Consider the following 13,900-nt stretch of genomic DNA (forward strand, 5'->3'; position numbering starts at 1 on the left):
TATTTTATTCCATGTTCAGTGTGTGTGTAGTGACAGTTCACTTTAAATGATTTTTGAATATAAAGTGTTCATAAATATTTATAGAAATAATTTTTTTTTCAGAACACATATTTTCTGCATAAGTCACAGTGGGAAATGATGATTGTGGGGTTTTGTGAAGTGTGGGCGTCTAAAAAAGCAAAACTAATAATCCAGGGTGAGAATGCCATCCTCCTGCAGTTCCCACAGGGCGCGGCGCTGGCTGCACTCGGCGAGAGTTGGCATAGTCTTGAACAACAACAACACAAAACATTTGATAGAATGACATCACAGTCTCATGCAGTTCTGTCAGTTATGAGTGTTTTAATTTATTCTCTGCCTGTCTACCTTGATGACTGATAGCTGGTATTTGGGCTGTACTATCGCTGTATTTCTGCACCCGAGAAGGAGTGTGATTGAGATATTTCATGAAAGCGGGCTCCCAACATACATATTCAGTATCTATAATTATTTATGAAATGCACCTCCAGGAAATAAAGATATCAGCAATGCATATAAAACTACACATAAATCTGAAACATTTATACACATTTTAGAGACGTTTTCTTGTACTGAGAGCATTGCTGTGCCCCCACCCCCAGTGTAGATGGTTTTACGCTCAATAGAGAGCACTCCTTCCACATTTCTCTTTGAATGCATGACTTTTTCAATTCAACATGTCATTTGCATATGAGAATTTGCATATTAGAATTTGCATATTCAACATCTCATTGAGCGAAACAGTAATGCCACTTGCTGCCTGACATTTGCTTCCTTCAGACATGCTGGTCCATCCTGCAGTCTCCACTCTATTTTATCAAATATCAGTACTGTGAGTGTGTGTGTGTGTGTGTGTGTGTGTGTGTGTGTGAGTGTGTGTGTGTGTGTGTGTGTGTGTGTGTGTGTGTGTGTGTGTGAGTGTGTGTGTGTGTGTCTGTGTGTGTTTGTGTGTGTGTGTGTTTATGTGTGTGTGTGTACATGTGTGTGTGTGGAGACTCATTCACTCTCGGCCTCCTGCTCTGTTTCATGTCTCTGGGCTGAGAGACTGAGAACAGGAAGCTGACCCCTCGAGCTCTGTATGAGGACACGACCTCCAGCTAAAAGCTCTGATGCTCAGCCTCTGATGGCCAGATGATTGCTCAAACACTCAGAAATATCTCACTATTTGTGTGCATGGTCTGTAGATGTTGTACTATGATGTGATTTCTTTTACAGGGTGGCCTAGTGCCCGAGGCCTCTGAAGTTCTAACTCTTTTGGTTGCTGCTGTGTAGATGACCTGCTGTGTAGATGACCTGCGATTTGGTTGACCTGCTGTGTAGTTGACCTGTGGTGTGGTTGACCTACTGTGTAGTTCACCTGTGGTGTGGTTGACCTGTGGTGTAGTTGACCTACTGTGTAATTGAACTGTGGTCTGGTTGACCTGCTGTGTAGTTGACCTGTGGTATGCTTGACCTGTGGTGTGGTTGACCTGTGGTGTGCTTGACCTGCTGTGTAGTTGACCTGTGGTGTGGTTGACCTGTGGTGTGCTTGACCTGCTGCGTAGTTGACCTGTGATGTGGTTGACCTGTGGTGTGCTTGACCTGCTGCGTAGTTGACCTGTGGTGTGGTTGACCTGTGGTGTGATTGACCTGTGGTGTGGTTGACCTGCTGTGTAGTTGACCTGTGGTATGGTTGACCTGTGGTATGGTTGACCTGCTGTGTAGTTGACCTGTGGTGTGGTTGACCTGTGGTGTGCTTGACCTGTGGTGTAGTTGACCTGTGGTGTAGTTGACCTGTGGTGTGGTTGACCTACTGTGTAGTTCACCTGTGGTGTGGTTGACCTGTGGTGTGCTTGACCTGTGGTGTAGTTGACCTGCTGTGTGGTTGAGCTGTGGTGTGGTTGACCTGTGGTATGGTTGATGTGTGGTGCGGTTGACCTGTGGTGTGGTTGAGCTGTGGTATGGTTGACCTGTGGTATGGTTGATCTGTGGTGTGGTTGACCTACTGTGTAGTTGACCTGTGGTATGGTTGACCTGTGGTGTGGTTGACCTGTGGTGTGGTTGACCTGCACCTTCTCATCCAGACCTCCTCTCCCCTCTGCTGTACCTGCAGTTCTTTACCTCTCAAACTGCTGATTTATTATCACAAAACAATGGGCATTTTGACATATTTAAGCTACATATCAGCTGTCTGGAGTGTTTAGGTTCATTTAACAGTGTTATATTTAGACTCCACATTATGCTCCTGCAGAAATTGCGTTTTACTTCACTGGTCCTGGTGGATATTAGAACATTTGCATAATTTGATCCAGGTTGACATAAACGCTGGGGTGAATTTAGCCCCTCATCATTTACTCTTCACACATGATCATCCCTGGAATTAAAAAGTGAATAATTGATCATTTCTCTCTAATTTTAGCACCTTTGCAGTCATGTCCCATGTCCTTGGACAAGGGCCCATAGAGTGGGAGTAATGAGAAATACCAATGATTCCAGCTCATCCACACCGGACCGGACCGTCGATCAGGGCAACGGGGGGGTCAGGGTTTGGGGCAGGTGGGCAGTCTGGAGCGTGTCGTGAAGTTTCCGATCTGTGTGTGTTTCAGCGGCTTTTTTCATGGAGCACTGGAAACGGCGACAGATGCGTCTGAACTACGAATGGGACCTCACAGGCTTCGAGGAAGAGGAGGTGAGACCGGAGAAGGCGGAGAGATGGATACCACCCCGCTCTCCCGGCGCAAACAGCAACCTCATAGCTCATTCCAACATGATTCAACTCGTATTCTAATGTTCATTTTGTCATCCACTACCCCCCCCCCCCCCCCCACACACACACACACTCCCGGTGTGTACAGGAAGCACTTAAGGTTTGAAACTCCTCTTTACTTCTCTGTTCACTTTACATGCATTTTCTCTTTCTCTTTATGCTCTCATATCTATCTTCCCAAATACTCAGATATCTGTGAAACCCTCAGCATACTCACACACACACACACACACACACACAACCTTCTCTGCAAATATGCTCTGCAATACTTCTGCATACTCACACTGACACCCTCACTGTGGCACACACAATGGCACCCTCCCTGTGTTCCGTAGCAGTCTTAGTAACACTGATGAGTACCCCAAGCATGGCAAAAAGCCCAGACACCACTCAGCACTGCAACTCGGGGCCCTGGCCCCTCTTAGCACTGCGGCTCGGGGCCCTGGTCCCTCTCAGCACTGCAGCTCGGGGCCCTGGTCCCTCTCAGCACTGCAGCTCGGGGCCCTGGTCCCTCCCAGCACTGCGGCTCGGGGCCCTGGTCCCTCTCAGCACTGCGGCTCGGGGCCCTGGTCCCTCTCAGCACTGCGGCTCGGGGCCCTGGTCCCTCTCAGCACTGCGGCTCGGGGCCCTGGTCCCTCTCAGCACTGCGGCTCGGGGCCCTGGTCCTACAAGCCTGCTTCCCTGTGCTTCCCCTCTGTCTCACGGTGTCTCCCACTGTCTCACGGTGTCTCCCCTTTTTCAGGACCATCCCAGAGCAGAATATGAGTTCAGAGTCATGCAGAAGACCCTCAAAAAAGAACACAAGTCTCCAAAGGTACAGGCATGTTTGTGTGTGTGCGTGTGTGTGTGTGAGAGAGACAAATGTCTCACATCTCTTAACATCAGACGATACGTAGTACTAATCTCTCTGCTCTCACTCACATCAGTGGGGTTTCTACACAAAACCCATGTTGACACTACCAGCACGCTGCAGTATATGAGTTACATACAGAACATCCTGCTGAGAATGTCCCCTGACATGGCAGAGGGTTAGGGTTAGAAGTACAGTTAGGGTCGGAGTTAAGAATGATTAGAATTAGGGAGCAGTCAGTGTTTGGTTAGGAGCTATATGATCTCCAGAAAACTGTATGATAACACAGGGCATTGTGACAGGATGAAATCACTTTTCACAGACAGACAGCGCTGTATAACATATAAATAAACAGATTGTAAAACATTGGTGCGTCATTCTGTACCCATGCTGTTTTGTAGCTAAAAAATGTGATTAAATATCTAGGGGCTGGCAATTTGACAAATATATATCATAGTACTTAAAACTATATGAAGACAATTTCATGGTGCAAAATATGTATTGTGATAGCAATAGTGACACATTTGTATTACGTTATGAAAAATCATGACTAGAATGAATATTTTGTACAAAATAGGGTTAGGGTTTAGGGTTAGGGGTCAGGGTTAGGGATTAGGGTTTAGGGTTAGGGGTGAATGTTAGGGTTAGGGCAGAGGGTTAGGAGTTAGGCTTAGGGGTCAGGTTTAGGGGTTAGGGTTTAGGGTTAGTGACTGGACTGAGTGAAGAGCTAACAGGGTTTAAGTACGGAGGCGTGGACTCAGGACAGGGGTGTGAATGTGATGATCAGTACTCTGTTGAGTGTGAGCCAGGACATGATTGGAGGGACTCAGAGGTGTGGGGTGATGGGGTCTGGGATTGGTTCTTGTATGGGTGTGGTCTCTGGCCTGTGTCTGGCTGGACGTTGACATGACATCTGGCTTGTCATGTTAACAGGAAGTCCACGAAAGTCTCCACTGCAATGAAACAGAAATCTATTTGAAATATTAGTTTATCAGTTCTGTGTTGTTTGAGAGGAGAACTTTGAGTGTGACCTCTGGTGATGTGTGTGGAACTGTGGGGGAAAATGCATTCATCTACTTCAGTCATTCGAGGTGGTTTTCCTACACACTGTCTAGTGTAATATTAAACTGTGATATCAAACGTGCTGTTTTGAGTGCTTGCAGATTAAAACATTCAAAACTAACGCTAGTTCTGTACTCAAGTCACTATGACAACTGAGGAGCTATAACGATAATCTCCTGCTGAGAGCGCAAGGCTCCGAGTGGCCCAGTGTCTGAGCAACAAACTTCACAGCTTGTGGATACTAGAAAACGTTTCACCAAGGGTCACTCTGTCCCAACAGTTGGAACCAGTTTGTTAAGTGAAATCTTACAATAACATTGACACACTGGACCACATGCTGAAGAACCAGTCAAGACATCAGAATGTTTGTCTCTTTTTAGACAGCAAAAGAGAAGTTGACGTGTAAAGACAGATGTCCTGCTTATATGACGAATATTGCCATGATGCTTTTAATGGTAAGTAAGCTGGAATGCAGAATCCAGGTCAGTGTTTCCCGGTATTCCAGCTTCCTGTAGTCCTGTAAACATTTCCGAGCTCACGAGCACCTCTTTCCAGATCAGCGTGACATTTGCCATTGTGTTTGGCGTCATCCTGTACCGGATCTCCACCAAGGCAGCGATGCACATGAGCTCCAACCCCACCACGCGCTCCAACGTGCGCATCACCGTGAAGACCACCGCCGCAATCATCAACCTGGTGGTCATACTCATCCTGGACGAGGTGTACGGAGCCGTCGCCCGCTGGCTAACCGAGCTCGGTCAGTCTGCTCTCCTCACACAGACGTGTGTGTGTGTGTGTGTGTGTGTGTGCACCAAAATGAAACAACCCTTCATGACTGAATGAGTAAATGAATGAGTGAATGAATGAATGAATGAACTTGCACCTATATAGCACCTTTCTCAGAACTCAAGGACGCTTTACACTCAACACACACCAATAGTTCCTCTCATCTCCATAATGTTTGTTATGATGTCAGAGGTACCAAAAACGGACAAGAGCTTTGAGGAGAGACTGATCTTCAAGACCTTTGTCCTCAAGTTTGTCAACGCGTTCACTCCTATCATATATATCGCCTTCTTCAGAGGCAGGTGAGACGCCAGTGATTTTATTTAGATGGTTATCACTACAAGCAAAGTTATTGTGTCAAATGAGACACCCCCCCCCCCAAAAAAAAAAAAATAAAAAAAAAAAAAAAAAAAGGTTGAAATCTAAATTGCTCCAGTATCTTGCATCTACGTTTCGATGTGAAATCAGGGTAAGGTTGTGGAATTCCTGATTTAAAAAATTGTTTGTGAAATGTTATCAAATTATTGTAATAAAACACATTATATTTGGTCAGAAAGTTGATTTCAGGCAAACTTTAAGCTATCACCATCATTTTAAAGCCAGTATTCCACACTGATGAACTAAGATGAGGTTGTATACCCAGAGCGATCAGGTTCTCCTCTGAAATGATTGCCCTGTCTGTGTAGGCTCGTGGGCCGTCCAGGCAGCTATCTCTACGTCTTTGAGTCCTACCGCATGGAGGAGGTGAACATCTACCACAGAGATACACGTTTACATTTGCATTTATTCAAAAGTTGTCTTAATAATTAGCCTGTTTAGTGTTTAGCTCAGTGTGTGTTTGGTGGAGTGTGGGCCATGATGGCTGTGTGTTTGTCTTTACAGTGTGCACATGGAGGCTGTCTGATGGAGCTCTGTATTCAGCTCAGTATCACCATGCTGGGAAAACAACTCATACAGAACAACCTGTTTGAGATCGGCATCCCGTCAGTACACACTCCTGTACCCAATCACATGTTTACGCTTCAATCCACACACACACTCAGCCTCATACACACACAATATACTCAGCTTCAAACACACACTCAACCACACACTGAAACACCTCAATCACATGCTCAAACACATCTGGCTCAACCCACACACATACACTTTTTTCTTCTTTTTAGCTTTAAAATTATGGTTGTATAAGTTCCTCTGACCGAGTCATGACTTAATGCATTTAATAAGTCTAGAACCTACATTCACGTACAGACCTAAACACACTCAATCCAACACACTTACATGAAAATGAAACACCTTCGTTAACTCTGCGCATATTTGTATATTGTCACGGCCTGCTGCCAGTCCCACTGCTCACGTGGTCGGCCTGCTTGTATTATTTGTGCCACCTTGTTGGCACACACCTGCACGTGGCTGAATGTGCTTGGCTGTCTGTATCTAAACCCGTATCTGCTGGTGTGAGCATCTTTGTCGGTTATTGCCTTTGTTCATGTCGTGTAGTGTTTGTTCACATCATTTCTGTTAAACGTGTTAGTGTCTGTTTTTCACGTTGTCAGAGCCCACGTTTGTGTATAATGTTGCCATTGCATGCGAGTGCCAGTGTTGTATGTGTCTAATAATAAATGTCTGTCTACGTCCATGGAGTCTGTACTTCCTGTTCCTCGCCCTGCGGCACTCGGGACGTAACATATATATACATTGTGAGGACTATATATATATATATAGTCCTCACACACAGATTAATAATAATAATAATAATTCTTAATGCTCTTTTTGAAAGCATTTTGCTCCAAAACAGTATACTAAGTATTCATTGATGTTTTACTGTATTGTATTCTACTATATTGTATTGGTATAAGTAAATTAGAATTTGTATTTATGTGTTCACATTGTGTTTTACGTGTAAATAAACACTTCCATTTCAGATAAACATCTTGTAATGTTTTGGGTCGCCTAAGATGTTTGCACAGCATGGCAAACAGAGCTTTAGAGTGTCTGCAGTATGGCAGAGCTGAACTGATCTGAGACCTGCCTGACGCGAAAGCTACTGGATCTGAAAACTGCCTTACGTGAAAGCCGAGCTGATCTGAGACCTGCCTGATGGGAGTCTGTTATGATGCTTCTTTCTGCAGCAAACTAAAGAAACTCATCCGCTATATCAAGTCAAAGAGAAGCACTTTCCAGGAGGAAGAGCGGGAGAAGAAGCTGCAGCGCTATGAGACAGACTTCTTCCTGGACCCATTCTCCGGCCTCACACCGGAGTACATGGAGATGAGTGAGTGTGCCGCGTCTCGCCCGGGGGAGGACGCCTAATGCAGCCAAGACAAACATCGCCTTCACCACATCCGTGACGTGATGTCTGGATTTATGTGCTATGTATTATGGTTCCTTTAGCAGTGTAGGTTTGTTGCAGCACTGTAGGTTTGTTATAACAGTGTAGGTTTGTAATAAAAGTGTAGGTTTATTATGGCTTGTAGGTTTGTTACAGGAGTGTAGTTTTGTTATGGCTGTGTAGGTTTGTAATAAAAGTGTAGTTTTGTTATGGCTGTGTAGGTTTGTAATAAAAGTGTAGGTTTGTTATGGCTGTGTAGGTTTGTAATAAAAGTGTAGGTTTGTTATGGCTGTGTAGGTTTGTAATAAAAGTGTAGGTTTGTTATGGCTGTGTAGGTTTGTAATAAAAGTGTAGGTTTGTTATGGCTGTGTAGGTTTGTAATAAAAGTGTAGTTTTGTTATGGCTGTGTAGGTTTGTAATAAAAGTGTAGGTTTGTTATGGCTGTGTAGGTTTGTAATAAAAGTGTAGTTTTGTTATGGCTGTGTAGGTTTGTAATAAAAGTGTAGGTTTGCTTTAACAGTGCCAGACTGTTCTATGTAATAAAAGTGTAGGTTTGCGTTAACAGTGCCAGACTGTTCTATGTAATAAAAGTGTAGGTTTGTGTTAACAGTGCCAGACTGTTCTACAGTGCCAGACTGCTTTACAGTGCCAGACTGCTCTACAGTGCCAGACTGTTCTATGTAATAAAAGTGTAGGTTTGCGTTAACAGTGCCAGACTGTTCTACAGTGCCAGACTGCTTTACAGTGCCAGACTGTTCTATGTAATAAAAGTGTAGGTTTGCTTTAACAGTGCCAGACTGTTCTACAGTGCAGACTGCTCTACAGTGCAGACTGTTCTACAGTGCAGACTGCTCTACAGTGCAGACTGTTCTACAGTGCCAGACTGTTCTACAGTGCAGACTGCTCTACAGTGCAGAATGTTCTACAGTGCCAGACTGTTCTACAGTGCCAGACTGCTCTACAGTGCCAGACTGCTCTACAGTGCCAGTTGGCTTAGGCAATGCTGTGGTAATTTCCATTTCCATTCTCAGTTTTTGGTAAGTGCTCTTATACAGAGTGACTGATAGACATTTATCAGCAGAGAGAATGTGTGTTCCCTGGGAATCAAACATGACCTTGGTGTTGTTAACACCTTGATTTCCCTGCCCTGTCTGCTCTACTACTATAAATGACCCTAGAGAAGAATGTAGCAGTATAAATGATCCTAGAGAAGGGTGTACCAGTATAAATGACCCTAGATAAGAGTGTACCAGTATAAATGACCCTAGATAATGGTGTACCAGTATAAATGACCCTAGAGAAGAGTGTACCAGTATAAATGACCCTAGAGAAGGGTGTAACAGTATAAATGAGCCTAGAGAAGAGTGTACCAGTATAAATGATCCTAGAGAAGAGTACCAGTATAAATGACCCTAGATAAGGGTGTACCAGTATAAATGACCCTAGATAATGGTGTACCAGTATAAATGATCCTAGATAAGGGTGTACCAGTATAAATGATCCTAGATAATGGTGTACCAGTATAAATGACCCTAGAGAAGAGTGTACCAGTATAAATGACCCTAGAGAAGGGTGTAACAGTATAAATGAGCCTAGAGAAGAGTGTACCAGTATAAATGATCCTAGAGAAGAGTACCAGTATAAATGACCCTAGATAAGGGTGTACCAGTATAAATGATCCGAGATAATGGTGTACCAGTATAAATGACCCTAGATAAGGGTGTACCAGTATAAATGACCCTAGAGAAGAGTGTACCAGTATAAATGACCCTAGAGAAGAGTGTACCAGTATAATTGAAGCCAAAAGCTATTGTGCGTAGTTTGTGGATGCAGTCCCACATTCGTGTATGTAAGTATGTATGAGATCCCTGAATATTTCCCTCACTGTGTAAATGTGAAGAGCTCCTAAACAGGAACTCTCAGAGCTGGGGCAATCAAATGTGGCCCTGCCTGCTAATGTTGGCCTGATCACCACACAAATCAACATCCTCCTGGTTCTTGTGAACCTCTGCTGGCAAGACAGTTCAATCAGTCAGTGAGGAACTGACCGGTGAAGAGTACCAAACCTTCGACAGAGCTGAGACTTACCTGAGTTTAGATTTGTGTTTTTGTTTTCCTTTCACAGTGTGTGGCACAGGAGCCAATGACCCACATGCCAGGACTTAAAGCTCCTGTGAGTGGCACGTATATATCAGCTCCTTGATGTCAGGAGCCATGTTGTTAATTAAAGTGTTTCTAGAAGATGAACACCTTTGGCCTCTGAAATATTCAGCAAAGCTGTAGGTAATATGTTTATTGAAACCATATGAGGGGATACATCCTAACAGAGTTTTCATTTTAGAAAATTTTAACCCAAAAAACTACCAAAAGTTATACAGATACTTACCATCAAACAGCAAGCAAGTGTAACTGTTGAACGGCAGTTTCAGCTGCTACCCTGCAGGTCTGAGGAAGAGGTGTGAGAGGAACACCAGAGATTTATGACAGCATCCTCAGAAGTGACCAGCCACTTAAGAGAGGAATGTAATAATAAATTAACTGTAGGCTGAACATCACCTGTAGTTGAGTTGCCTTGTCCTAGTGCAGACCAGTGCCAAACCCTTCATCAGGACACTTTGTTTGCACATTGGGATTTATTCCACAAGCTCCATCCTCCATGCCACAGGTTACCTCAGTTTTATCTACCAAGCACATCATAAATAACACACTGACAAGCACAAAAGAACATTTTCTAAAGATTTTGGTTTGGCCACACAACTGCTTTTTGTAACCCACAGTCTCATCAATGTAGGAAACACCTCAGACTGAAGGTCCCCCAAACAACTGTCTTTTGTGAGCAGGAGAAGAGGCACCTGTCTTTACCTCTGATCTTTACGTTGGGTCTTTTCAATGGCAGTAAACTCTGCATTAACAGCCGCCTGCCTGCTTTGCCTCTATATGTGGTTGTGAGCAGAGATACTTATACTAAAGGCAGGGATGTGGCTCACATTTGTACCAGCTCCCTCTCTGTCACCCTGGCACCCTGGATGTCAGTTGTGAGATTACTGTCCCCGAGCCAATCCTCTTTCACCCCAGACCCTCTGAGACTGGGATTGTTCCCTCACAGATATATCACTCTATTCAAACATCAGGTGTTTCCATAAATCAAGACAAAACCGTTCTGATTTATAAGAGCCGTGGCCATTGCCTTCATGGGTGTGTTTGCATGCCCAGTGTGCCTTTGTGTCTCTGCTGCAGTTACCCAGTGTGCCTTTGTGTATCTGGTACAGTTACCCAGTGTGCCTTTGTGTCTCGGGTGCAGTTACCCAGTGTGCCTTTGTGTCTCTGGTGCAATTACCCAGTGTGCCTTTGTGTATCTGGTACAGTTACCCAGTGTGCCTTTGTGTCTCGGGTGCAGTTACCCAGTGTGCCTTTGTGTCTCTGGTGCAATTACCCAGTGTTCCTTTGCATCTCTGCTGTAGTTATCCAGTGTTCCTTTGTGTCTCTGGTGCAGTTATCCAATGTGCCTTTGTGTCTCTGGTACAGTTATCCAGTGTTCTTTTGTGTCTCTGCTGCAGTTATCCAGTGTTCCTTTGTGTCTCTGCTGCAGTTATCCAGTGTTCTTTTGTGTCTCTGGTACAGTTATCCAGTGTTCCTTTGTGTATCTGATACAGTTATCCAGTGGTCCTTTGTGTCTGGTACAGTTATCCAGTGGTCCTTTGTGTCTCTGGTACAGTTATCCAGTGTTCTTTTGTGTCTCTGGTACAGTTATCCAGTGTGCCTTTGTGTCTCTGGTACAGTTATCCAGTGTGCCTTTGTGTATCTGATACAGTTATCCAGTGTGCCTTTGTGTCTCTGGTACAATTATCCAGTGTGGCTTTGCGTCTCTGGTACAGTTCTCCAGTGTTACTTTGTGTCTCTGGTACAGTTATCCAGTGTTCTTTTGTGTCTCTGGTACAGTTATCCAGTGTTCCTTTGTGTCTCTGGTACAGTTATCCAGTGTTCCTTTGTGTCTCTGGTACAGTTATCCAGTGTTCCTTTGTGTCTCTGGTACAATTATCCAGTGTTTTTTTGTGTCTCTGGTGCAGTTATCCAGTTTGGGTTTGTCACGCTGTTTGTGGCCTCATTCCCATTGGCTCCACTTTTTGCTCTGCTCAACAACATCATTGAGATCCGTCTGGACGCTAAGAAGTTCGTGGCAGAGCTGAGAAGACCTGTCGCAGCGCGAGCCAAAGACATTGGTGCGTCCCTCCATCGGTCCTCACTTCACCTTTATCCAAACCACATTCTTCACAAAATCTCCACAAATCCCCATTTGATGTCATTTTCTTAGACCTATATGACATTGCTAGGCAGTGGTGGAATTATTTAGCTCCAAGGACGAACTATGGGAAGCATTTGGGGGTCGTGCATGATGCATTTTCCTGAGATACAGTGTCATCTAGTGGCAATCATCAAATGCTCATTAAATTACTGTGAGACCAGAAACATCAGTTGATGTTTATATTAACCAGACATTTAATCATTAATTTCTGCATTCTGTTTTCAGGTATCTGGTACAATATTCTTCGAGGTGTGGCAAAAGTAGCAGTTATAGTGAATGTAAGCCTGTTTTGTGTTTGTGTGTGTGTATCTGTGTGTGTGATTTTGTGTGCATTGTTCATTGGATGTTTTCTTTACTGCAATGTGAGGTATCTTATCGAGGTGAAGGCATGTAACATCTAGTCATGTGACCAGGGGACCGCGTGACACTGGAACGTAGAACCCTATAATGCTTATTTTATTCTTAGTTTTGTTATCTATTATTTGCACATTTTCCAAATATCAGAAAGTCCATGGCAGTCGGTTCGTTTTTTCCATTACATTGTCCAACTTTCCTTCTGAACAGATCTCACATTGTTTATGCTCTCCCCATAACTGATCCCACCCTAAATATGTAAATGTAGAAATGTGGTGAATTAGTTTAAAAGTGAAGGAGAATAATCATTTTAAATTAGTTTAAGAGACTAATTTATGGTATTTGTTGGTCAACGTGAAGATGTGAAGCTGCGGTTAGGAAACAGAGTGATCTGAGTGTGTGTGTGTGTGTGTGTGTGTGTGTGTGTGTGTTTTCCAGGCCTTTGTCATCTCTTTCACGTCCGATTTCATCCCACGTCTGGTCTACCAGTACATGTACAGCCCAGATGGCTCCATGCACGGTTTTGTCAACCACACGCTCTCGTACTTCAACGTGAGTCACTTCCAGAATGGCACCACCCCAATGGACCCACTGTTTCTCGGCTTCAGTGTAGACATCTGCAGGTAACCTACAGCTGTGCCCCTCACACACACACACACACACACACACACACACACACACACACACACACACACACCAACCAGACTCTGCGTCGCCCATGTCGCTGTGACCATTCATGCCTAAAGCATAATTGAATTAAATATTACACGAACATGTAGCTTCTACTGCCATGCACATTTTGGTTACACCTCTCACAACTGTTTATCCCTGATCTGTTTCTGAGCCTACTCTCAATAAAATTACCAGTGTGTGTAAACCCAAGGGAGGGGTTTTTCATAAAGATGGTGGTTAGTGTGGATTATAGACTTGGCTTTGGTTTGTTTTTAATCTTGTTGTGTTTTCAGGTACAAAGACTACAGAGAGCCTCCATGGTCGCCAACGCCGTACGAGGTGTCTAAAGAGTTCTGGGCCGTGCTGGCTGTCAGGCTGGCCTTTGTTATCGTGTTTCAGGTCAGTGTGCATCAACACCCAGCCACACCTGAATCAGATCGCAGGTTGTTTCAGATCAGCTGCACCAGGGTCTGATCTCTGGCTTCATCACTACCTAGCGGATGCCTGGTAGATGCTATGTGGCTTTTATCATAAAAATATAAACTTTTGTAAAATGCTGCAAAATCTGAAATGTGCATCTCACAATAATATCATAATATAATTAATATATAAGTAACATAATATCTTTCTCACACGCACACTCATCTTCTCTGTCTAACACATGCATGCTCTCTCTCTCTCTATCAATCTGTGTGTAAGAGAGAGAGGGAGCATATACTTTCTCTCCCACACAAATTTTCCCACAGTCCCCTCTCTCTCTCTCACACACACACACAC

At 44.1% G+C, this 13,900-nt stretch overlaps 1 protein-coding gene across 5 annotated transcripts in view; it reads left to right on the plus strand.

Moving 5' to 3' along the window:
* Positions 1-13,900, plus strand: part of ano1b (anoctamin 1, calcium activated chloride channel b) — a 41,790-nt gene that overhangs the window by 24,058 nt on the left and 3,832 nt on the right. For 2 of the 5 annotated variants that reach the window (XM_035532147.2, XM_035532148.2), the window contains 13 exons: positions 2,604-2,686; positions 2,853-2,864; positions 3,507-3,578; positions 5,057-5,131; positions 5,232-5,433; positions 5,653-5,764; positions 6,149-6,206; positions 6,345-6,445; positions 7,595-7,737; positions 11,862-12,014; positions 12,323-12,375; positions 12,890-13,074; positions 13,417-13,522. In XM_035532147.2, coding sequence (XP_035388040.1) covers positions 2,604-2,686; positions 2,853-2,864; positions 3,507-3,578; positions 5,057-5,131; positions 5,232-5,433; positions 5,653-5,764; positions 6,149-6,206; positions 6,345-6,445; positions 7,595-7,737; positions 11,862-12,014; positions 12,323-12,375; positions 12,890-13,074; positions 13,417-13,522 — 1,355 coding nt within the window. Of the gene's footprint in view, positions 1-2,603; positions 2,687-2,852; positions 2,865-3,506; positions 3,579-5,056; positions 5,132-5,231; positions 5,434-5,652; positions 5,765-6,148; positions 6,207-6,344; positions 6,446-7,594; positions 7,738-8,584; positions 8,803-11,861; positions 12,015-12,322; positions 12,376-12,889; positions 13,075-13,416; positions 13,523-13,900 lie in introns of those variants that run through there. The other 3 variants (XM_035532150.2, XM_081698981.1, XR_014117572.1) reach the window with 2 other exon arrangements.

Source organism: Electrophorus electricus, chromosome 16 (assembly GCF_041902795.1).
Source record: "Electrophorus electricus isolate QZ-2024a chromosome 16, ASM4190279v1, whole genome shotgun sequence".
Taxonomy (NCBI): Eukaryota; Metazoa; Chordata; class Actinopteri; order Gymnotiformes; family Gymnotidae; genus Electrophorus; species Electrophorus electricus.